The 26,291-nt window shown below is 41.4% G+C and overlaps 2 protein-coding genes and 1 pseudogene across 3 annotated transcripts in view; all 3 read right to left on the reverse strand.

The window, feature by feature from the left end:
* Positions 1–206: 206 nt before the first annotated feature.
* Positions 207–10,867, reverse strand: LOC120560209 (annotated as a pseudogene).
* LOC120560230 (alpha-1-antitrypsin-like protein CM55-MS) overlaps positions 10,771–26,291 on the reverse strand; it is a 166,247-nt gene continuing 150,726 nt past the window's right edge. The window contains exons 3-5 of the mRNA XM_039802508.1: positions 11,570–11,640; positions 11,061–11,254; positions 10,771–10,880 (exon numbers count right to left, since the gene is read on the reverse strand). Of these exons, the coding sequence (XP_039658442.1) occupies positions 10,826–10,880; positions 11,061–11,254; positions 11,570–11,640 (320 nt within the window). The 3' untranslated portion in view covers positions 10,771–10,825. The remainder of the gene's footprint in view (positions 10,881–11,060; positions 11,255–11,569; positions 11,641–26,291) is intronic.
* LOC120560225 (keratin-associated protein 5-3-like) lies at positions 19,315–23,918 on the reverse strand. Of its 2 annotated transcripts, XM_039802499.1 has the most exons (3): positions 23,504–23,918; positions 22,623–22,721; positions 19,315–21,827 (listed from the first exon to the last, which is right to left on the reverse strand). In XM_039802499.1, exon 3 carries the CDS (start codon positions 21,293–21,295, stop codon positions 20,186–20,188), a length of 1,110 nt encoding a protein of 369 aa, XP_039658433.1. In that variant the 5' UTR covers positions 21,296–21,827; positions 22,623–22,721; positions 23,504–23,918; the 3' UTR covers positions 19,315–20,185. The 2 variants fall into 2 exon arrangements, with proteins under 2 accessions (XP_039658433.1, XP_039658432.1); XM_039802498.1 differs by lacking the exon at positions 23,504–23,918 and having other exon boundaries at positions 22,623–22,919.

A 26,291-nucleotide genomic window follows, 5' to 3' on the forward strand; every position in this document is an offset into this window, starting at 1 on the left:
TGATATTTACAGACTTTTACTGAAGTAACATTTCCAATGCAGGACTTGTCCTTTTACAGTGTGGAAGTAATACTTTTACTTAAGTAAAGGATTTTAATACCCAGAACCAGAGCAGTTCAAAAAGTGGGCGGTCACTGTTGAGCTTGATTGTATTTTTAAAATCTGATCTGTTATAAACTAATACCAAATGCTGATGGAAGTTGATCATATCACCACATTATTTTACCTTCAAAGATTATTATATAAAAACTGTTTACACTCTCAATAAAGCAAGAGACAACAAAACAAAAGTTTTTCTGACTCCTTTATATGAGATGCAACAGCTGTGCTTGAGCAAACACAAAGTCATGATCCATCAGATGGTTGGGTTGATAATCTTGCCCAGGAAGAGGATTTTCTCTGTGTTGCGTTCAGTGATGATGACCATGAATGGACGATTGAACTTCAACACAGGGACAGGGGCCTGGGAGACAGACTTCACCCCGATGCCGATGCCTGTGGCAGCTGAAGCTTCGGCTCCGGCCTCGTCCACGTCCAGCGTAGCTTGGTGCACAACCTGCGGTGCAACGCAGAGACAGTGAGACAACAGACAAATGGAATATGTGTGAAATAACATAAAACATATGCTCTGTTTACTTACTTCTGAGACTGCCAGTCTTGGCTCCTCTGAAATGCCTCTGAAATTTGCACGATCACCAAACATGTCCGTCATTCCCATTTCTGTCAGCAAACCATTCAGGTTGTAGGAAGTCTTGATGGAGAACTTTGGAATATATACATTATATATCCTAAAACATTGGGGGGGGGGGACAAACAGTCAGTGAATCTGACAAGGGCAGGAGTTTCATTTGGCCATGAGGGCCTTTATGCTGTTTTTATCACTGACAGACTCAGATTAGTATTGTCTGTCTGACAACATTAGGGGATAGACCTCCACCAGACTCCATGTAAATAATCAGGACTTTTATCATCGTAAAACACACTTCATTCAAAGTGGACAGAAACTAAATAAAACTATCAAAAAACATCTTGGTTCATCTTTCTACTGTTCCAACAATCTCCACTCTGGTTTGGTTGAAATAAACCCTTAATTCACCCATTTCCATGTGGAAATATGCTGGCTCTATACACGCTAAAAGTCCTGATTATTTACATGGAGTCTGGTGGAAATATGGAGGCTCTATACACGCTAAAAGTCCTGATTATTTACATGGAGTCTGGTGGAGATATGCTGACTCTATACACGCTAAAAGTCCTGATTATTTACATGGAGTCTGGTGGAGATATGCTGACTCTATACACGCTAAAAGTCCTGATTATTTACATGGAGTCTGGTGGAAATATGGAGGCTCTATACACGCTAAAAGTCCTGATTATTTACATGGAGTCTGGTGGAGATATGCTGGCTCTATACACGCTAAAAGTCCTGATTATTTACATGGAGTCTGATGGGTTTGGTGATGGTAATTCCAGGGCAGTTTCATGTTAAACTGAAAGGTCTATCTCTGTAGAGATCCTTTCTTCTTGGATGAAAAAAAGACTTAATTAAGTTGATAAAAAGTAAAAACTTTAATAATACCTTTTAATTATCGGCACCTTTCTTGATACTCAAGGACACAAACAAAGAGTAAAAGATTAAAGCAGATGCACAATAATGACCACAATTAGCCTTTCGCCAAGCCCCGCCCCCCTTAGTTACTGTTGCTACGTCCGACAAACAAATGGTCAAACACGACCAGCGCAACAGATTTCCATGACGGGATGAGGTATACCCGTGCGTGTCAGTGACCTTTTTTGGATTAATACCTCCGCGATATCCTCCAGATCGAGGCAAAAGGGGTTACAGTATGCAGTGGAGGGATGTATTCAAATGTTCGACTTTGTTGTAAACTGACGAAAAATAAAGTTGGGGAGCTCAAAGACCCAACACAACAGCAGCTAATGCAGCTAGCGTTAGCTAACATGTTAACTAATGTTGGCTAAAGCTAAAGGGCTCGTTAAACTTAGCTTAGAGAGTAGGTTAACATTCTGGCAATGATATCCATGGTAATCATAACTTTGGTCCAATTTGTGTTCTCGCCTCTAGTTAGTAGATCTAGACAACACGGTAACTAGTTAGCTGTTAGCCTTAGCTTTGAGCAGACGTATTTATGCTTCATAATGTTCGACACATTTAGTGGGGCTGTTTGATCCACTGTAGGCACCGCTCACATTGGCCCTCATTTATGAAACGTTTTCTCTTGAACGTGAACGATTTATTTCTGCCATTGACCGAGTTATTTCGGCTTGTTTTTCCAGCCCCTCTGCTGTCAGAAAACAGGGTCGGGGTGGTGGTCCAGCATGGGGGGCGGAGGACACGCACTCTCCCTCAGCTGTTGCCTCGTTCTGACTCATGAAAAAAAACAAAATAAAAAGACACTACATAAACTCTGCTACTGTGTGTTTATTTAAATATAAGTACACCTACATGTAGGCCTAAGAGATTGCAATATAAGCCTGTATATTACTATTAGGACTATAGAATACATGTGTCAAGGATGTAGGCTATAAACTTCAGCTGGAGTCCGATTTACTACGGCAACACTGTTGACCGCATCAGTGATCTCTTTCCATTCCGCACTCTTTATACAGTCTTTAATAACAGTTTTCAGGCTGCCAAATAGTACACACGTTAGTACAAATGAACCTGAGAATATATTGGGGCGTGATATTTAAACACAACTCCTCCAGACAATCTCTCGGGGTATCCATGGATGGATTAAGAGGGGGTATCTAGTGTCCGATTTACAAACGCCGTGGCCGCACCGCTTCACCATCTTGCTTGGAGTCAATGTTTGTCGGACCTGCTCACATAGTAACGGTTGCTATGATGTGTGATTGGACAATGGACGTTTTGGGGGAGGGTCTGGCGAGAGGTCAATTACAGACCAATGTAACAACATCTACAGACAAAAACTATCAAATTAAACTCTGTTTCCTTTTCTTTAAAAATGGGACATGAACGTTGGTCTGCTGGGTCAAAGTTCTGTGTTTGTTTGACCATCCCCCCCAATCTACCTCCTTACCAGAACATTTGGTGCTCTTATACTTCCTCATCTTACTTCCTGCTTTGCTCCCATCAGAACTACTACGGCCACTAGAGGGCACCGCCACTACAAACCTAAATATAGATCTGAATGATGATGGAACAAACCACTTATGGGGGCATTTTATGGGGGAGGACAGTCTCTATCGGACAGGACAAAGCTGGGCACATAATTCAGTATCAAACCTTCCACATATTAGAAGCATAAATTTAGATTCTCCCAACCTGCGTCCCATCATAGCCTTCTACCATTTGGTGACGTGGTTCGGGGAAATGGCGTTTTCCAGCGTTGCCATGGCGTCAGGCAACATCAGCAGCATGGAGTAGGAGCTGTTGAAGGGGAGCTGAAGGACCGTTGTGTTCAGCTCGCGGTCGTGGTAGGTGTGGAAATCATCCTCCATATTCATCATGTTGACTGAAACCTGGACGATGAAAATTTCAACATGAAGACACACAGAATGAACGATGATGGTTAATTGGACTGGGAATCAAACCCATTCAGCCCTTTTTCTCTCGAGCGTGTCTATATATAAAGTAAAATGTGTGGTATAAAGTGTGTACAGTGTGTATAGTATACAGTGTGTAGTATAAATTATGTACAGTGTGTAGTATAAGGTGTGTGTAGTATAAAGTGTGTAGTATAAATTGTGTACAGTGTGTAGTATAAATTATGTACAGTGTGTATAGTATACAGTGTGTAGTACAACGTGTGTACAGTGTGTAGTATAAATTATGTACAGTGTGTATAGTATACAGTGTGTAGTATAACGTATGTACAGTGTGTAGTATAAGGTGTGTGTAGTATAAAGTGTGTAGTATACATTTTGTACAATGTGTAGCATGATGCAAAAGGGTTGAAAAAAGCAGAACAAATTAGGGTGTTACAACTATCAGGTTTTCCCAAATTGTGTTAACAGTATTTATCCTTTTTCTCGTAAAAAAACGGCAAAAGGGTTGAAAAAAAGCAAGAGATGTCAACAACAAATTAGGGTTTTATCTACTATCAGTTTTTCAGAAATTGTGTTAACGGCATGAAACATACTTTATATATCTTTCGTAAATAAAGAATTCCCAACGGACCCCCGCTGTAGTTTTGGGCATAACCCTGAATGTTTACGATGTCTGGCTCCGCCCCTGTTAATTACTGGGACTCAAATAATTTTTTATGAATTAAGAGTGAAACTCTGAACCTTGGTGTTCTCGTCCACGTTGAAGTCTTCATGCTTGGTGAGCTTAGGGTGAAACTGAGTCGCCCACTTTCCTGTTAGACATTGAGCAGAAATAAAACAAAACTTGTGGTTTGATACATTCAATTTAACCTCAAAATATGTAAACAGATCTTACATCATTATATTAGATTATTACAGACTGACTAGATCTCATCCCACAGGACCTTCTTACCTTTGAAGTAGATGTAGCTGATGAGATACATGACTGTGCTTGGATCCAGGTTTTTCACCAGCTTGTCAATCTTCCCGTTGGTCTTCTCCTCCACGTACTTATTGATGGTATCAGCACTTTCTGTGGCGTTGGTGAAGTCCACATTGAACCCATCTGCGAGGTACGACTGCTTCAGGGTCTGCAGGAACTCCGGCTTCGGCTTGAAGCAGTTGTCCATGAACACGGCGGTCCCTTCACTGGCGTCCTCCTGAGATGTGTTGTTGGCCCTCTGGAGGAACATCTGGAAGGCCTGGTCCACATCTGTCTGCGTCAGGAGGGAGCTGTTGAAACCCAGACCACTGAAAAGCTGACGGTGAGTCTCCCCCAGCGCTCCCACGGACAACGCAGCCAAGGCGGTCGACACACTAGCCGGGGAGAAGAAGATATTCTCTCCCTGTGAGTCAGCATGAGCTGCTAACTTCCTGTAGAGTCGGAAGGAAAACCCTTGGTTTGCTTCGTTCACCAGGGAGACGCTGTTGGCGCTGCCGGTGTCTTGGACGGTCTTGTCGTCATCGTGACCCAAATGGTGATCGGGATGGTGATGGCCTATGCCCACGCAGATCACCGCTGATAGGACCCAGAGACCCACGGCTGCACGCATCATCATTGTGAACTAAGACAAAAGTTCAAAAGTTCAGCTTCATTATTTGTTTTAATGAATAAAACTGATTTGTACTTTGCCTGACCTGTGAAAAACTCCATTAACATTGACCGTCATCACACACACTTTACACAATAGTAACTTAGAAAAATAAGCAACCAGTGAGTCAAACCAACCAGGACCACAAATACTCGTCAAACTGTTGTGGCAAAATATGATAAATCTGGTTTTTAAATTGAATTATGGGGACATATACAACGTGTATCAATGTGATATAAATGTGTGCCTGGTGGGAGTCACAGACTTTCTCTGTCTTAGTGCTTCCCTCGGCTGCCTTCCTCACTGCTACACACAGACTCTCCCCCCTCATGCAGTCCTCAGTTGCCGCTGTGTAGCTGCAGACATCCACAGTCACAAACAGCCAACGTGGCCTACCACTGTTGCAGCTGCATCAGCTGCGGATGGCCCGCCACTGTATAGCCCAGGCCAAACGCCTTAAGCGTAGATATTCAAAATGCAAGATCATCTAACTTACTTCATCTAGTGGAAAATCCCCAAAAGAGGTGGTCTTAGGCCTAAAAAGTAGCCAATTGAAGTTTTACACCTTTGATCTGAAGGTGATCATTGGAGCGCTCCTCAGGAGGAGGGTCTCTCTTTTAGGACGATATAAGACGAAGCTAGACGAAGGAATCTTTAGCAAGTTTACCGGTACTTGCTTGGGATTTTTCTGTGTTATCTTTTGTGCACATTAAAACTTATTTTTCACATCTGACTCTGACTCTGCATGGATTTTATGAGACTTCATTTTGGGACTTTTTCATACTTTGAAGATAACTTGAAGAGAAGTTGACAAAGTGCAGCTGGCGATAAGGTCCGCTTCTATGAATCTTGCCTTGAACCACGGACCTATATTTTGTTTCAACAAAACCTCTTACCAATACTCTAAAATGTACAAAACATGTGAATCTCCCAAGAAATTACCCCAGTCTCAATTCAGAAAGGCAGTCTGGCTTCTTACCTCTCCAACCAGAGTAACAACTCAATGCAAATTAGTAAAACCAAACTGGTGCAATAACAATTAGACTTAAAGTAACAAAATTCTAACTCAAAAGCTAAATACTAGGAACCCCTACTTTGTCATGAACCAGCTCAAATTCAAAACAAAAGAAGTGAGACCACACCGAATTAAAGATTAAATTAAAGGGGTGGTTCAGAATTTTAAACGTAGGACCTGTGGACCAGTATGTTATTCATCAGCGGAGACTGATTTTAACACGTTTCATCCAGTACTTCCAGTTGGAGAATAAGTAGAGTAAATCTTGTCATCTCTAAAGGATTTACAGTTCCAGTGTGCACAGTTACATCTCAAACTCAATGTGTTAAACTGTATTTAACTGTTGGCAGAGTATATAAACTTGTATGTGAAAGCTTACCTTCTCCTGGTTAAAGTGCAGACAGAGAAACATAGTCTGGACGAAGAGAGATGTTCCGCTTTATGAGATAAATCAGAGAAACTGTACTTTGGCTTTGTTTATTCTCTTTCTCAAAGTCTTATTTGCTCGGCCCATGCATTCGTTCTGTGTGATCATGTTTTACCGTAACTCACGTCAAACTGAGGCTGCAGCAAATAAACACACAAGCCACGAACCGGTTTGACCAATTTAACCCTACAGGACAAATGTTCAGCGTCAGCTTTCCTGTATTTGAAGGCTCCCTTTCAGCCTTTTGTAACTGCACACAGGTTGACAACATCCCGGAAAGTGGTTTTCTTATTTAGGCTACTGTACAGTGTTCACAGTAAATAATAAGACTCAACATACATTTAATGTTACAAGTTCACAGCAGCAGCAGGACTGAATCCCGCAAAATGTGTGTCTGTGTGTGTGTGTGTCTGTGTGTGTGAGTATGTGTTTGAGTGTGAGGTTGTGTGTGTGTGTGTGTGTGTGTGTGTGTGTGTGTGTGTGTGAGAGAGAATGTGTGTGTGTGTGTGAGTGTGTGTGGGTCTGTGTGTGTTTACGTGTGTGTGCGTATGTGTATTTGTGAGTGTTTGTGTGTGTGTGTGTGAGTGTGTGCATGTGTGTCTGTGTGTGTGTGTGTGTCTGTAACTGGATCACCAAAAAAAATGCAATGGCCATTTGAAGGTTTTGTGAAAATATGAGCTTAAATTGTCTCCCTTTTTTACAGTAGGATTTTTACTAGGATTTTTACCACCAGATGCATTTTGGAAGAAAACATACTGGTATTTAAATCATCAAACTCAGTAAAAAGCAGCTTTGTAAAGCAGGTCTGGTGTTTGTCATTGGAGATTGATTGACCAGTATTTAATTTTAAAATGATTTCATTTACTATGTGTTCAATCATACTAAGTAAAAGAGATGTAAAGAAGAAGCATACAAGCAAAATCAGCTTGTTTAAAGTTTGGATATTGAAACAATCTCCTCTTGTGTGTTGTTTCAACCTTACAAAATGCTTGTCATGAATTGTGCATTGCCCAACAGTGGTGTTGATTATGTGCCAATAGACATAACATGAATGGTACCCAGGAAGGACAAAATTCAGGTGTAGTCTCCAGGGGGTACAACATTCAGGTTTTAAATTTATTTAGTGTGTGATGTTTAAAGTCATTTTTGTGTTCACATAAAATTATAATAATTTCAGCAGTAAAAATCATGTCTCTAGACCCTTTAGAAAGGGTGGATCCCATCAGGCTGCTGCCTGTCACTGGTCCTCACGTTGTTATAAAAACAAGTAGATGTGTGTGTCTGTGTGTGTGAGTGTGTGTTTGTTTGTGTGTGTCTGTGTGTGTGTGTCTCTCTCTATGTGTGTCTGTGTGTGTGAGTATGTGTGTGAGTGTGTGTTTGTTTGTGTGTGTCTGTGTGTGTGAGTATGTGTGTGTGAGTGTTTTGTGTGTGTGTGGTTGTGAGTATGTGTTTGAGTGTGAGTGCGTTTGTGTGAGTGTGTGTGTGATCATGTGTGTGTGTGTATGTGTGTGTGTGAGAGTTTTTGTGTGCGTGTGTGTGTGTGTGTGTGTGTGTGTGTGTGTGTGAGAGAGTTTTTGTGTGTGTGTGTGAGAGAGTATGCGTTTGTATTTGTGTGTGAGAGAGTGTGTCTGTGATTGTGAGTGTGTGTGAGTTATCATTATGGTGTCCTGTCCACGACTCAATAGATTCAATAACGTGATGTGATGGAAAGTTTTCTTGAAGCAGCAGAGTTTAGTGAAAAATGAAAAAACGAATAAAGACTGTTTGAGAATTAAACCAAAGTCTGGTCTTTGAGCATTTATTATATTTTGCAAAATGGAGGAATACAGATTCACAGGTAGACGCAGTACGACTGAATGAGCATTTCTAACTAAAAGTCTAAATATCCAAACATTATATAGTGAAGAAACTCTGTTAAGCCATCCCTCTCCAAGTATCTTTAGCATACTGTCACTTTTCTAAAACAAAATACTATAGACAGTCAGATCACTTTTCAACCTTCCATTCTGCTTCTGTGTCTCCTACATTAGACAAAACACCTGCTTATCTCAGGAGACAGAAAGAGATACGGTTCAGACAGTGTTATAGCCTTCTTCACCCTATCTGCAAGAAATAAACAAATGAGGAGCTGCAATTTTTTTATCGAAAATAACTTCTGCTAATGCTCATAGTTTACGAGGCCAGCTCTCTCATTGGTGCCTTTAAGTCTACACATGAAGAAACAGAATTTTGTGGAATTACTAAACACTCAGTTAAGACAATGTTTAAAATCAAAATTTGCGGTGATACACTGGTGGCTGGTGTTGCCAGATTAGATCACATCATTTTATTTGCTATGTGTTCAATCATACTAAGTAAAAGAGCAGTAAAAACGAAAGTTTGGAGATTGAAGGAATCTCCTCTCGTGTGTTGTTCCAATCTAACAAAATGCTTGTCATGAATTGTGCAGTGTTGATTGTATGCCAATAGAAATGACTGGTCCCCAGGAAGGACACAATTTAGGTGTATTCTCCAGGAAACAACATTCAGGTTTTAAATTTGAGAGTGTTTGATGTTTAAAGTCATTTTTGTGTTCACATAAAATTATAATAATTTTAACAGTTAAAATCATGTCTCTAGACCCTTGTGTATAATGTGTGAGTATGTGTGTGAGTGTGTGTGTGTGTGTGTGTGTGTGTGTGTGTGTGTGTGTGTGTGTGTGTGTGTATGTGTGTGTGTGTATGTGGAAGCAGCTCGTTCTTAATCGTGCTGAAAGTTTTGATGATGTTGAAAAATGAGGAAGGAGTTAATGTTTGATAAAAGTGGTACGCAGGAATAATAATACATTTGTAGAATATTCACACCAATGATTGAATCATTGGTTAATGTGGTAGAAGTAAAGTCCCCAGGAAACAGTTAGTCAGCGTGACTAAACAGGTATAGTTTGGGAATGCAATAAACTTTCAACACTTTATAAAAATAGCCATCAACTAATAAAAACTTTCAGACTTATACCTGCCCTTAATTTTCTAGAAGATACAGTTACAGTTTGAATCACACACACACAGTTTGTTCTTCTTTTTGTTTCCCAGAGTGGCGAGCGTACAGACTCTAACCAAACAAGGAAATACACTGCCCCTAGGTCCTGTCTGCCAACATTCCTATATAGAGCAAAAACAAAGCCGACTAACAATATTAAGAGTCTACAGCCTGCTGGCAGCTCTGCCAGGCTGCACTGAGGCACAGTGGTGCTTTGAGCTCAATGCTCACATTGTTAGGATTCATTGGAAACGATCGATCGATGATAGATAGATAGATAGAATGTTTTAATGTTCTACTTCTACTCCGCTACATTTCTGCACACAAAACACATGTAGTTTATGAAATCTGATGTTTTATTATGAATGAAACTAGCCAACAATATAACAGCCTACAAGTCCAGCTGAGATTATTAGACCATTAAACACACAACTGTTTGGATCCTTTACACTTTCTAAATTGTTTTAATACTTTAACTACATTTTCCTGATGATACTTACAGACTTTTACTGAACTAAAAGTTTTCACTGCAGGACTTTAACTTGTAACAGAGTGTTTTTACAGTGTGGTATTAGTACTTTAACTGCAGTAATCTGAATACTTCTTCCAACGCTTCCTGTGAGGATATAAACAACTACACAATGTCATCCTCTGGTGGTAGAATTTCTGCATGATGAATGATAGAGTGACAATGGTCACAACTGAAGCCACATGTGCAAAACTATAACTACAGTCTGCATTGCCAACAGTCACCTGAGCTAAACAGTTCACATCACCTGCAAAACTCATTCCAAGCAACACAACTCTTAACACACGTCTCAAAACTACACTATGAACAATCCTCATCAGATAACACACACTGTCACTCAGACCACACTGTGTAAAAACACTAGTGTCAAACATCAATACAGAAATTACAAACTTTTCATCTTTACAGTTTGAACAATTTGAGTGAGTTCACACTACTCAATAGCTTCTTTAAAGAAAAGATATAGATTTTACAATATACCAATTTGTATGTATTGTAAACAAGAAGGAAAGGAAATCAGCAATTTGCTTCAATATAGTATTTTGTCTCTAGTAATTTATGGAATGACTGGAAAAAAACTAAAGGTGCATAACAGTAACTTACTTACATCTGAGACTGCCAGTCCATGCTCCTCTGAAATGCCTCTCAAATTTGCATGTTCACCATACATGTCATGTCCATTTCTGACAGTACATCAGTGAGGTTGTAGGAAGTCTTGATGGAGAACTTTGGAATATATACATCAAGTAAAAAAAGACAAAGATTCAGTGAATCTGACTAGGGCAGGAGTTCCATTTGGCTGTGAGGGCAACAATGATGTGTGTGTAATGCTGTATTTAATCACTGACAGACTATTCAGTGTCAAATCTTACACATATTAGAAGCATAAATTAAGATGCTCCCAACCTGGGCTTCATCCACTTCAACCATTTGGTGACACAGTGCGAGCCAATGGTGTTCTCCAGTGTTGCCATGACGTCAGGCAACATCAGCAGCATGGAGTAGGAGCTGGTGAAGGGGAGCTGAAGGACCGTCCCGTTCAGCACATTGTCGCGATAGGTGTTGAAACTATCCTCCAGATTCATCATGAGGACTTGGACCTGGACAATGACAATTTAAACACAGAATGAACTATGATGCTTAATTGGACTGGGACTCAAATCCATGCAGCCCTTTTTCATCAAAAACGGCACAAGGGTTGAAGAAAGAACGTCAAAAACGAATTAGGGTGTTACAACTATCAGCTTTCCCAAATTGTGTTAAAGGCATGATAAAATACTTTATATCTTTGGTAAATTAATTCCCCACGGACCCTCGCTCTAGGTTTAGGCTGAACCCTGAATGTATACGATGTCTGGCTCCTCTCCTGTTAATTACTGGGACTAATATTTTCTGAATTAAGAGAATCTCTGAACCTTTGTGTTCTCGTCCACGTTGAAGTAGTCTTCCTCTGTGAGCTCAGGGTCAAACGGAGTTGCCCACTTTCCTGTTAAACAAGCAGAAACAAAACACATTCGGTTTGATATATTCAATTTAACATCAAAATATGTAAACAGATCTTATATTATATTACAGACTGACTAGATCTCATCCCACAGGACCTTCTTACCTTTGTAGTAGATGTAGCGGATGAGATACATGACTGTGCTTGGATCCAGGTCTTCCGCCAGCTGGTCAATCTTCTGTGCCACATACGTATTGATGGTATCAGCGCTTTCTGTGGTTTTGGTGAAGTCCACATTGAACCCATCTGTGAAGTACGACTGCTTCAGGGTCTGCAGGAACTCCGGCTTTGACTTAAAGCGGTTGTCCACAAACACGGCGGTCCCTTTGATGGCGTCCTCCTGAGATGTGTTGTTGGCCCTCTGGAGGAATGTCTGGAAGGCCTGGTCCACGTCGGTCTGCGTCAGGAGGGAGCTGGGGGCTGAAGCCCAGACCACTGAAAAGTTGACGGTGAGTCTCCCCCTGCGCTCCCACAGACAACAACAACGCAGCCAAGGCGGTCAACACACAAAATGGGCAAAAGAAGATATTCTCTCCCTGTGAGTCAGCATGAGCTGCTAACTGCCTGTAGAGTCGGAAGGAAAACTCATTGTTTGCTTCGTTCACCAGGGAGATGCTGTTGGCGCTGCCCACGTAGATCACCGCTGATAGGACCCAGAGACTGATGGCCGAACGTATCATCATTGTGAACTAAGACAAAAATTCAAAAGTTCAGCTTCATTGTAATAAGTTAACCGATTTTGGACTGGAGGTATATAAAGAGTAAGATCCTTTTAGTTTAACATGAAACCGCCCCGAAATCACCATCACCAAACCCACCACAGGTGATTTCAGTTATTCAGGCTAATTAGATCTCTGCTCATGTTGAAGCAGAGATGGAAATGTATTATGTCACAAATCTTTTCTACCAAGAAGTAAAGATAAAGCAGTTATTTGTCCTGCCATTACATGTGCAGCAAAGCTAACAGGAGACACAGGAATATGTCAATTAGTATAAACACACCCACACAGTCAGGGGAAAAGGTCCAATAAGCCAGGTTAATTGAAAACACCTGTGTGGGTGTTCAGAGCCTTTACATAAGACTGCGGCAGTGGCAAAAAAACAAGCTGCAAACTAACATTTACCTTGAATTTTTTAGCCACGGAAAAGTTCTGTTTCCGCCATGGACACTTACATTATTATTGTCTATATAAGGGTCTGACAACATTATGAAAAGGATCCATACAGAGATAGACCTTTTAGTTTGACAAGAAACAGCCCCAAAATCACCATCACCAAACTCACCAGACTCCATGTGAATTATAAGTACTTTTTTCATTGTAAAACACAATTCATTCAAAGTGGACAGAAACTAAATAAAACCATCAAAAGCTGTCATGGTTCATCTTTCTACTGTTCCAACAATCACCACTCTGGTCTGGTTGAAATAAACCCTTAAGTCACCCATTATGATTATTTACATGGAGTCTGGTTGAAATATGCTGGCTCTATACACGCTAAAAGTCCTGATTATTTACATGGAGTCTGGTGGAGATATGCTGGCTCTATACACGCTAAAAGTCCTGATTATTTACATGGAGCCTGGTGGGCTTTTCCTCAACTACTTTGTGCAAAACAAAGTGTAAGCAAGCCAAACCTCAGATGAGAATAACACAGTAAACAAAAATCAATCACAAACTTTTCTGGATGTGAAGATTGAGAGAGATCACCAGACCTGAATCTCCAGCCCTCTTTAAAGGACAAAGAGTCAATCAAGCAAATGTGAACCAGGTGTAGACTACCACACCTCTGCCTGCCTCCTACCCAGCTCACATGAGAGGTGTCATCACTATTGTTTTGTTTCTGACGTTTTTCCAAGTGACCATTCACGTAACTTTCTGTGGGAAGCAGAGGTGGGAAACTCGGGCCAGATTTAGCTAACCGAGTTTCCCAGTTGGTGACGCGTTGTTGACAACTGACGTTTGATGGAGGCGACTTTGGTTCACTGACCATATTTGACAATAAACTATTGTGGACAAATGCCTGTCCTTAGAAACATACACAGACATAACATGTTTAAATTTATTCATAAATAGGCCCATGTATAAAAAAAGGGTGAGGCTATTTTAACCCCTGGTACAATTAGCAGTGTATGCTATTTGCACCCCTGTGCATTTACAGTACCTTGGCATATATTTACACTACTACACATACTACTCATGTATTATACCTTTTTGGAATATTATAGCCCTAACATTCTTACCCTAACCATAACCATCCCACTCCTCTTGCCTAAACCTAAACAACCCAACCAGAGCAGGCATATTTATGAGTCTTCCCCTACCACCCTGCAAAAAAAAAAAAAAAAAAATCGCGTTCGCGGGTCCTGACTTGCGCAATTGCATGCAAATTATCCAATCCAAATTAAAAAAAAATAAGGTCTCTACAAAGGGGAATCAAACTCCAAGCTCCTATACCAAAGGCAAGCATACTAACCACTCACCTAACAGTTCTTTCAGGAAGTTGAATAACTGTTTACCACTTGGTTTCTTCAAGCCTCGGTTGCTAGGTAACCATACTGTATACAAAAAAATAGGTACTAACGAACAAACTAACGGTTGTATGCTTTCAATGAAGACAGAAAGCACAACTGTAGTATCCATTTTCCGCTAGAAATTAAATTGTTATAAACTTTAGAGACAAAACTTCCCTAATATGCCAGTTTCTGCGGTCATGGAAGATGAACATCCGCCATGATTTCCGTGCACGCGAGCATGATTGTTACGTCACAGGGTGTAAATAGCTCAGCTGTGTGGCCAAGGCTATTCGTACACACACACAACCAAGACATTTTCCGTGTCTTTTCCTGTTGGTTGTCCTGCAGATAACACAAACACACACCTGGCGATGTGCTGTTTGGATGCTCGCATAAGAAAACAGCAGAAAATCTTCTGTTATTGTGGCCTCCATGTTTTCACCCACCTGATGATCTCGGCTACGGCCAACCATAGTTAAAGTTAAAAAGTAATTAAGTAACTTTTACTCTGAGTACATTTTTAATGAGCTACTTTTTACTTTTACTTGAGTACATTTTATTACGTCAACATACAGACTTTCAAGTCAGGGTGCAGAGTTCACTTCCCGGGGAAAACTAAAGCCTTTCACCCAGGAGATGTGTGTTCTTTGGGAGTGTTTTAATCCAAACCACAATCTTTTTCATTCTGATGCCTAAACTTAACTTTTGTTGCGGGCACAATGCATCATTCTGAGACGCTGGTCCATATTAAGCGTTTATCTTTCTCCATTCATTGCACCTCTCCGCTGACGGGCTATGTGCTACAGGCCTGCAGGGATCAGGGCAAGCAACGTCAGTGTCAATCAGAGTGAACTACTTGTAGAAGGATTGCTAAAGCTGCTTACACACTGACCAGACAGCCGACCGTTGACAGAAAAGCCAGTCAAAATGATCAGTCTCCCCGTGTTGGTCCAAAAAGTGCCACAGAACACACCAAAAAGAAGAGACAAGACGCAATACATCTCTATAACAGCAGGTGGTGCTAATCTGTATTGTTGCCCAAGAAATGACTCAGTGTGGCATTTACTCATGTGATTTACCATATTAAGCGACCCAGACATAAGACGACCCCCGACTTTATGAGGAGCAAATCTTTTTTTACTAAAGAAAATACTTGTTTTTTATCACATATTCACACAGCCTCTGGTCCATCTCACAGATGAGGCTGGTTTGGGGACAATGGTGTGCTTCTCTATGACTGTTGGTGTTTTAGACGGAGAGAGTTGGAATAATTTTGAAAACGTTTTTAATATTTTGGAGACAAAAAAAGTTAAAATTTTTGAGTAGCAAACGTTATGTTTTTCAGTCTTCTTAGGCTCTCCATCTCCGTACATCACATCCTGTGACTCCATATGTTCCAGCTGATTGACGACTCTGTGTTCATCACCATCATCTTAAATAGGGAACGATCAGGTTAGGGGTTAGGCTCTAGGATTCTATATATATATATATATATATATATATATATATATAGGATTCTAGACCAGGCTCTAGGTTTAGGCTGAACCCCAAATGTTTACAATGTCTGGCTCTGCCCCTGTTAATTACTGGGACTAAAATATTTTTTTCTGAATTAGAGAATCTCTGAACCTTGGTGTTCTCGTCCAAGTTAAAGTAGTCTTCCTTGGTCAGCTCAGGGTCAAATGGAGTTGCCCACTTTCCTGTTAGACAACAAGCAGAAATAAAAACACATTTGGTTTGATACATTAAATATAACCTCATTGTAAAAAGATCTTACATTACTACATTAGATTATTACAGACTGACTAGCTCTCATCCCACAGGACCTTCTTACCTTTGTAGTAGATGTAGCTGATGAGATATATGACTGTGCTTGGATCCAGGTCTTCCACCAGCTGGTCAAGCTTCCCGTTAGTCTTCTCTTCCACATATTTATTGATGGTATCAGCACTTTCTGTGGTTTGGTGAAGTCAACATAGAACCCATCTGTTTTGTTGTTGTTGACTCTCTGAAGGAAGGTCTGGAAGGCCTGGTCCACATCTGTCTGCGTCAGGAGGGAGCTGTTGAAGCCCAGACCACTGAAAAGCTGACGGTGAGTCTCCCCCTGCGCTCCCACGGACAACGCAGCCAAGGCAGTCGACACACTAGCTGGGGAGAAGAAGATATTCTCTCCTTGTGAGTCAGCATGAGCTTCTAACTGCCTGTAGAGTCAGAAGAAAAACTCGTTGTTTGCTTTGTTCACCAGGGAAACGCTGTTGGCTCTGCCCGCGTAGATCACCGCTGATAAGACCCAGAGACCCACGGCTGCGCGCATCATTATAAACTAAGACAAAAGTTCAAAAGATCAGCTTCATATGTAACATTCTCAATGTTTTTGTGGGGCAGTTTGAAAGTTGATTTTTAAAAAATGGCCACACTCTTCGCAGTACTCTACCCAAAGCGGTTTGAGCACCCTGATGCTGAGGAGAAAATGCTTGCGCTGGCACGTTTCCACTCAGAAGACATGCCCGAGCCAGAAGACGCAATGGAGGAGTTTCACTCTTTTCGTACATTGTATTCTGAGTTAAACATGGATCTCACCACCGATGCCGTCCTGCCATTCCTCGAAGTTTGAGCCGCCTGTGGCTCATTAAGACATAGGCCTGGCCTTTCATGTATGAATGAGGCCAGACTGTCAAATATCACCTGGAATGTGGAGCGGCACATACATATCGACAAGGACAAAGGAGAGGAGGATGAAGATTTAATAAGGGACCATGATATGTGTATAGTTTTGTTAGATTTATTTGTTGTGGAGGAATGTTAAGCAGACAACAAAATGATAAGAAAAAAAATCATCTTTAAGAATTTATATTTTTGTTATGAATAAGTCACTCAGAATGTTATAAATCTGTTTTACTCAAAGTTCTCATCCAAGTTTTCATCTAGCACATGTATCCTACCTAAGGAGACAAATTTTGTGTTCAATATATACAGTATAATTAGTGCCATGCCAATTATATAGTGTGGCAATGATTGAGTGCACTTGGTCTGTTCAGCACCATCGCTGTCCATCATCTGTCGCTGTCCGTGGTGCTGAAACATTTTTACTTGTCTCGCTGCTTTCTTTGTTCATCAAGACAAACTTGTCAAAACATTTGGCTTTTCTTTGTGTTTTATTTGACATATAGGCTTACATGGCTCAACAAGTCACACATTATAACATATGCATTCATCAGATATTTTATCATTTTTTTAACGGTTTTAATTTTATATTGATTTGGTAGAAGGGGGCCACATGGTAAAGCTCTGCACCCACTGTACTGAGTGTCTAGCTCCCACCCTGACCTTAACACACCTCCCTGTAAGACCAGCATGCCCATGGGCCACAGATGGGCGCATGTGCATTTGCTATTTAAACGACGTGGGCGCTGGACAGGAAACTGACAACTGCGTCGGTCTTCAACTAGCAAAGACACTTGGGTCGGGCTTTGCACTGCGCTGCACTGGGTGCGAGATACGGACCTCTATGTCAGAGGCAGAGCTGGAGGATGATGGGGGATTTGCTGAGGTATTCAAACAACTCCACACCAGGACTAGGTGGAGAGACGTCCAGCTGGGAGGTGGCCTTGGGGAAGACCCAGGACTAGGTGGAGGGACATCCAGCTGGAAGGAGGCCTCTGGGAAGACCCAGGACTAGGTGGAGGGATGTCCAGCAGGGAGGAGACCTCGGAGAAGATGTAGTACTAGGTGGAGGCCTTGGGTGAAGATCCAGGACTAGGTGGAGGGATTATGTCTCCACTCTGGCCTGGGAACACCCCCGCGACTTGACCCCAGATAAGCAGTTGGCGATAGATGGATAGATAGTTTGGCAATAGCGATATCAGGGCTGCATCATGTTAGTTACTCTTTATACAAAATTGTATCTCTGTAGGTCCTTTCCATAATGTTGTTAGACACTCAGTAACTTAGTCACAGACATAGTTAACATGCAAGAGTTTTTTTAGAGGTTCAGTCTTACAGCAAGAGTAACCCTTCAGTTTAATCTAGTTTTTAGTCTAATCTGACCCATTTTCAAAAAGTTTCTATAGTTTCTATAATCTAGTTTTTAGTCTAATCTGACCCATTTTCAAAAAGTTTCTATATCCGAGATTTGGGTTTCTTTCAAACAAATTTTAAAACAAAATATCGTGGATGGTTCCCTACAATGCTCTTCAGAAGTAAATGAAATGATCAGCTCTCTACTTTAATTGAATTTGTGTTTTAGTAAATTTTATAGCAATTTAAATGTTTTTTTTAAAAGAACGCTGAAAAAGAATCAGCAAAAACATCAGAAAAAGTGACAAAAAATACTTGGAAAAAAATGACTAAAATGTCAAAACATTTCCAAAACATCGTAAAAAGCAACAGAAGTGTCAGAAAAGATTACCAAAATATTGAAAACAAGTTTAAATTTTTACACAGAAAAGCAAGTTGCATGGCTGATGGGAAGACAACACCAGGGATAAGGGGAGAACAGCTACGAGAAGACTTGAATGTAAAACATTGTTTATTAGTTCATTCTGTTTTTGATGTAAAAAGAAAATCAGAATACAAATGATTGATGGAATAAAATAGAAAATATCCTTTGACATGTTGCAAAGTCTTTATTCATCAATTTCAGAACATAATTACATTACAGTTTGTCTGCACTTTCATTCATTTAACAGTTCAAATTCCACAAACTAATTATTAGATATGCTAAGCCTGGCAAAATCACAATACTCCCAAAAAGTTCACTTTTATATTTTTCTATAAATGTACATACAGAATAAGTAATAAGCAACAGCGCTGTTGCATTTATGAAAAGCTAGTAAGTAAAATGATGTCATCAAAATACATCATGCAAGCAAAATGGTACGGCAATGTATTGGTTAACCCTCCTGTTGTCCTCCTTTTCAAAAAGTTTCTATATCAGAAATGTGTGTTTTCTTCCAACCAAATTTGATGGAAAATAAATGATCTTTTAACTACTTTCATACACAAAAATCCAAAATTTTATAGCATTTGGATAAAAAATAAAAAACAAAAGAACGTTAAAGAAAGTGTCAAAAATGTCGGAAAAACCAACAAAAACATAGAAAAAAATTGATAAAAACTTCAAAGACATCAAGAGAAATGTCAAAAATGTTGAAAAAGACAACCAAAATGTCAAAAAAAAATATGTATATTTAAAATTTTGACCCAGATGGGAAGACAACACAAGGGCTTAATCTCACACTGAGCTATAACTACTATAAGCTACTCTGTATCCCCCTATGGCAAACCATCCCGAAACCTTAAAGGAGAAGCATAGATTCAAGTCTGAGTTTAAAACATTAGAGAATAAATGGTAAAGTTTGATGCATCAATATCGAGCCAACCGCTGTCTTTTGTTTTTTCCTCTCAAAGTAAATGCCGATACTTTGCCATTCACACAAGTTAGACTGCTATAAATCTTATAGGTCAACAGTTTGTGTACACGTACATGTTTATATTGTTTTCATCATGTTGGAGAGCATAAAATGGGAAGCATCAAGAATGCGACAATACACACATAAACATGTCCTTATACACGAATCAATAGATTAAATAAGGTGACCATTTCACAAACTGCCGTGAGACAGGGTTGTATAGGTACATGCTCCTATTACAGCAAGAATGATTACACTAACAACAAGAACATTAGTAATAGCCGAAAAAGTAAGAGCAGGGTCCCAGCAAAGGACACATCGTAAAAAAATTGAGTAGCATGCAACAACCAGCAATATGGTTGTAAGTGACAGACCCTCTAAAAAAATCTGTCACAACCCATAATCTTGCTACTCCTACTACTCCTGCCCCCAAGGCAAAAGCTGCTATTATTTTTGCTGCAATTCCTGTTCCTACACAACCTACTGCCCCTGCTTTTACTCCTGCAACCGCAGTTTCTACTGCACCTACTGCCCCTGCTATTACTGCAATTACTGCTGCAATCGCAATTCCTACTGCACCTACTGCCCCTGCTATTACTGCTCATACTGCTGCACCCGCAGCACCTGCAGTTCTACTGCACCTACTGCCCCTGCTATTACTGCCGCAACCGCAGTTCCTACTGCACCTACTGCCCCTGCTATTACTGCCGCAACCACAGTTCCTACTGCACCTACTGCCCCTGCTATTACTGCTGCACCTTCTGCACCAGCAGTTCCTACTGCACCTACTGCCCCTGCTATTACTGCCACAACTGCAGTTCCTACTGCACCTACTGCCCCTGCTATTACTGCTGCACCCTCTGCACCTGCAGTTCCTACTGCACCTACTGCCCCTGCTATTCCTGCCGCAACCGCAGTTCCTATTGCAACTACTGCCCCTGCTATTACTGCTATTACTGCTGCAACCACAGTTCCTACTGCACCTACTGCCCCTGCTATTACTGCCGCAACCGCAGTTCCTACTGCACCTACTGCCCCTGCTATTACTGCTGCAACCGCAGTTCCTACTGCACCTACTGCCCCTGCTATTACTGCTTTTACTGCCGCAACCGCAGTTCCTACTGCACCTACTGGCCCTGCTATTACTGCTATTACTGCTGCAACCACAGTTCCTACTGCACCTACTGCCCCTGCTATTACTGCCGCAACCGCAGTTCCTACTGCACCTACTGCCCCTGCTATTACTGCTGCAACCGCAGTTCCTACTGCACCTACTGCCCCTGCTATTACTGCTTTTACTGCCGCAACCGCAGTTCCTACTGCATCTACTGGCCCTGCTATTACTGCTATTACTGCTGCAACCACAGTTCCTACTGCATCTACTGCCCCTGCTATTACTGCAGCAACCACAGTTCCTACTGCACCTACTGCCTCTGCTATTACTGCCGCAACCACAATTCCTAATGCACCTACTGCCCCTGCTATTACTGCTGCAACCACAGTTCCTAATGCACCTACTGCCCCTGCTATTACTGCTATTACTGCTGCAACTACAGTTCCTACTGCACCTACTGCCCCTGCTATTACTGCCACAACCACAGTTCCTACTGCACCTACTGCCCCTGCTTTTACTGCTATTACTGAGAGTAGTATTGTGGCTGCAAGTGCAATTTGGTTCCTGGATAGCTTGGTTGGTGGAGCATGCAGCCATTTATAGAGGTTTCCTCCTGGGTGTGGCGGGGCCCCTTTCAGCTCAGACCTGCAATCCTTTGCTGCGTGTTGCTCCCCCTCTTTTTCCCTTTTATTTCTTGACCTGTCCTGTCAAAAATAAAGGCTGAAAATGCCCCAAGACCTACTACCCCCGCTATATACTGCTGCACCCTCAGTTCCTACTACATCTACTGTCCCTGCTATTACTGCTGCACCCGCTGCACCCGCATTTTCTGCTGCACCTACTGCCCCTGCTATTACCACTATTACTGCCAGTAATATTGTGGCTAGTACTGCTGCACCCGCCGTTCTTTCTGCACCCACTACCCATGCTATTACTGCTATTACTGAGAGTAGTATTGTCGTTGCAAGTGCAATTTGGCGCCTGGATAGCTCGTTTAGTAGAGCGGGCAGCCATTTATAGAAGTTTCCTCCTTGGTGTGGCAGGGCCCGGATCCTGCAATCCTTTGCTGCGTGTTGTTCCACCTCTTTCTCCCCTTTCATTTTTTCAGCTGTCCTGTCAAAAATAAAGGCTGAAAGTGCCCCAAGAAAATCATCTTTAAAAACGTAATTAATACTGAATAGCCTATTTGCTTTGCTTTTTTCTTTCACACTGTTACTTTGTTTTTTTTAAGTATTTATCCATTTATGTTGTCCCTGTAAATGCATGCATTATGCAAACTAATTTACTGGTACTTGAACTGTGCAACACATTGTCCTTCCCATCTTGTAAAATATGGAAGCTTGGTCTGGTGCCTTTGGCATTGTTATTAACAATAAAAGTCTACATTAGCGTCATATATAAGCATGCAAGGGTTAGGGTTAGGGGAAAAGAAGAACGGGACAGTTGGATTTTGGAAAAAAACAAGAACGGGACAGTTGGGTTTAGGAAAAGAAGAACGGGACAGTTGGGTTTAGGTAAAGAAGAACGGGACAGTTGGGTTTAGGTAAAGAAGAACGGGACAGTTGGGTTTAGGTAAAGAAGAACGGGACAGTTGGGTTTAAGTAAAGAAGAGCGTGATGGTTGGGTTTAGGTAAAGAAGAACGGGACAGTTAAAATATATATACAAAATATAAATGCGTTCCCTGAATTGAGCTGCATCACATGAAATAGGTCATGCTCATTTCTGCAAAGAATTTTATACACACAATCACAAAAAGTGCAAAACCTACGGATTCGATCGTACACAGCTGGGTTCTGCTTAGTCCAGTTTTGAGATGGTCCCGTCAGGCAGAGAGGAAGACCACCAATGAAGGAAATTCCTGTTCTTTAGGTTTGGGATAAGGTTTGTGTTAAAAAAATGTAGGGTTAGAGGTTGTTCTCTTACCTTCTCTTACAAGCTGGTATTGTCTGGCTGTACTGTTCCACAAACAGAGAGGTTTCTTTGTCCTCACACTGACCCTCGTGGCTGATCTCAGTCTTTCATCTGCAGAGGAAACAAATCATTTCTCCTGCTGCTCCTCTACTCATTGGCTCTTCTTGTCTCATTCCCATCAGTGTCAGTGAATGCAGTCAGAGGAAACTGTTGCACATCTGGTGCTGTAGTCCTAGTATCAGTCCACTAGACGGAGCCATGTGGCTGCAGCCCAGCACACACACACACACACACACACACACACACACACACACACACACAGACACACACACACACAGACACACACATACACAAACACACACAGACACACACAGACACACACACACAAACGCACACACACACACACTCACACACACACACACACACACACACACACAAACACACACACGCACAGACACGCAGACATGCACACACACAGACACACACATACACAAACACACACAGACACAGACACACACACACACAGTACGCACACACACACACACACACATACACACACACAAACCCTTTTTTCCTCAGCGGCAGCTTTCTTCAAACTGTCCATTAGCTTTCCAAACTACAGACATGTCCAGGTACGTCGTTCAAACTTGATTTCTGGCCCGAGTCCCCGACACATAAACTCATCAACTAATCTTACGGTACAAAGCACCTGATACAGAGTTTCGTTACTATTCATTCTCCTGTGTGTTGCGCGTGCACACACGCACACACACACACACACACACACACAACACACACACACACACACACACACACCACACACACACACACACACACCTATGCTGTCAGCACTGTTCGCTGAGGATCCATGTTGGAAAAAAAAGTTAACGTACCGTGAACCGCTGCCGGCAGGTCCTGCACACCGCCCATTGCAAGTCCACTGCGCCACTGATTTAAATCCACATGTCCCGCTCCATTGTCCGATATCTTCTCCTTTTCTCTGGGCCAGTATTCAGTATCTCCTGAGAGAGCTCCAGCCAGCATGTATCGGGGTCTGACAGTCAGGCAGAAAGCCAGCGAACCGGGCAGGCACTGCGCCGCTGTCACGGCAAACTGTGAAGCTCCTGAACTCCGAAACAGTCATACTAAAGGGCAGGCGGACGGGATTTTGGGGAAGGGGGGGTTCGGCTGTCCTTACCTACTCTAAGGGGAGGCTCACATTCACCCAATTTGAAAACCCCTGCTTTAAAGCTCCCATGACATGGTGCTCTTCGGATGCTTTTAAATAGACCTTAGTGGTCCCCTAATACTGTATCTGAAGTCTCTTTTATATAGACCTTAGTGGTCCCCTAATACTGTATCTGAAGTCTCTTTTATATAGACCTTATTGGTCCCCTAATACTGTATCTGAAGTCTCTTTTATATAGACCTTAGTGGTCCCCTAATAATGTATCTGAAGTCTCTTTTATATAAACCTTAGTGGTCCCTGTTAAGAATTCTCTAAATGACGTGATCTTCGATTTCTGGAGGAGGAAGGAGAGGCCGGGTTCGAATTGAAAGTTAACCAAAGTGTTTAATAAAACAACATGAAAACGACAATCAAAACACAATTAAACATGAAAACACTGCAGTTAACAGCGGACTGAATCCATGCTTCTCCTTTTGGAGTCACATAAAAACAGTCTCGAATCTTTCTCCTGCTCCCACATTTATTCCTGTCTCTCAGGATAAGGACACACCTCTGAATTTCAAGTCACAGACTAAAGTTGTTTATCATGGAAGTGTTGATTCTACAGTAATATGCATTTCCTTTGTTCTAATCACGTCTAGCTCAACAGGGGATGGCTCCCCAAAAAGAGACAACAGTTACCTTTCCTGTGGGGACAATGAGTCTCCTACAGTATGCTAAATAAAAGCCATGACCTAATCAATTCTTTAGAAGCTACAGATGGTGTGAGCCAGACCAATGCTAATAAGTGTAGTTATTTGATTAGATCTAGCAAGTACATTGTTTTGAAAACATAAGCCGGGTTTTAACTTTTTAACTTCAACATCCCCTAATACTGTATCTGAAGTCTCTTTCCCGAAATTCAGCCTTGGTGCAGAATTACAGCCACTAGAGCCAGTCCCACAATGAGCTTTCCTTAGTCTGTGCCATTTCTGTGTCTGAAGCTATTGAGGAGGAGAGAGGGAGGGGCAAAGTGGTGGGTGGGGGTGTGGCCTTGACCAACTGCCACTTTTCTCGTTTGAAAGCCATGATGTCTCTCTCTCTCATGGGTTGGCCAAATTCTCTGGGCGGGCAAGGCAGAGAAAGGGGAGGTAACCTTGCTTGTTATGACCTCATAACACGCAGATTCCAAAATGGCTCATCTGAGCTTTCATTTTCTCAAAGGCAGAGCAGGATACCCATGGCTCGCTTTACACCTATCGTCATTTCTACAGCTCTACATAGCATTAAAATGGTTTGAATCTTACTTGACAGATAGGAGTTTTGCTGTACACCTTGGGAATTAATCTTCATCTGCTGCACCTCTTTCTTGTGTGGTCCGCCAAGGTTCCATTTTGGGACCCATGCTCTTTTCTCTGTACATGCTGCCCTTGGGGTCGTTTTGCAGACGATGTACAAATGTATTTGCCTGTAAAAACCAATGACAAGGACACTATCCAGCCTTTGTTAAACAGCTTGAGAGATCTCAAAATATGGTTGGATCAGAATTTTCTCTGTCTCTATGATAATAAGACTGAAATTGTTGTGTTTGGTCGTGCTGTACATTTTAGTACTTGTGTAGATGCTCTTGGTACTTTTTTAACTTTATTTTCATAATTTTACTAAGAATCTGGGTGTGATTTTTGACAGTGCTTTTAAATTTGACTATCAGATTAGTTCAGTTGTTAAAACCAGTTTCTTCCAGCTGAGACTTTTGGCTAAGGTTAATCCTTAACTGGTACGCAAAGACTTTGAAAGAGTCATACACACATTTATTACATCTTGTTTAGACTACTGTAACTGTTTATATGTTGGATTGGGTCCTTCATCCCTTCGTCGGTTACAGTTAGTCCAGAGCTCAGCAGCTCGACATTACAACTGGCTTCCTGTCTGTTTCAGGATTGAATTTAAAATTGTATTAATTGTTTTCAAGATCTTAAATGGGTTGTTGCCTTATTTATCAGAGGTTTACATGTCCACACACCTGTCAAAGCACTGAGGTCGTCCAATCAGATGCTACTCGATGTGCCCAGATCCAGGTTAAAAAAATAAAAGGTGACCGAGCCTTTGCAGTGGCTGCTCCAAACCTCTGGAATAGTCTACCTATTCATATAAGAACAGCTCGGACCACTGAAACATTCAAGTAATTTCTTAAGACACATTATTATTCATTGGCTTTCAATTCAAGTTGAGCTTTGATACCTTGACCTTTTTTTTTACTGTTGGTTATTTTGTATTGTATATTGTGTATTGTTTGTATATATTATCTCTTTGATTTTTTGGAGCTTGTTAAGAACTATGATTGATTTTAAAATTGCTATATAAATAAAATTGAACTGAACTGAACTAAACTGGCCCCGAGCATCACCATAGCGAGGGCTGAAGAGATGCTGAAAGGGGAGTAGATGAAATTCCCTGTCTTTTTGTCATATCAAAACTTTTTGAGCAAAGCCACAGAGAAGGTGGTGTTGGCC

The sequence above is a fragment of the Perca fluviatilis genome, chromosome 6, assembly GCF_010015445.1.
Source record: "Perca fluviatilis chromosome 6, GENO_Pfluv_1.0, whole genome shotgun sequence".
Taxonomy (NCBI): Eukaryota; Metazoa; Chordata; class Actinopteri; order Perciformes; family Percidae; genus Perca; species Perca fluviatilis.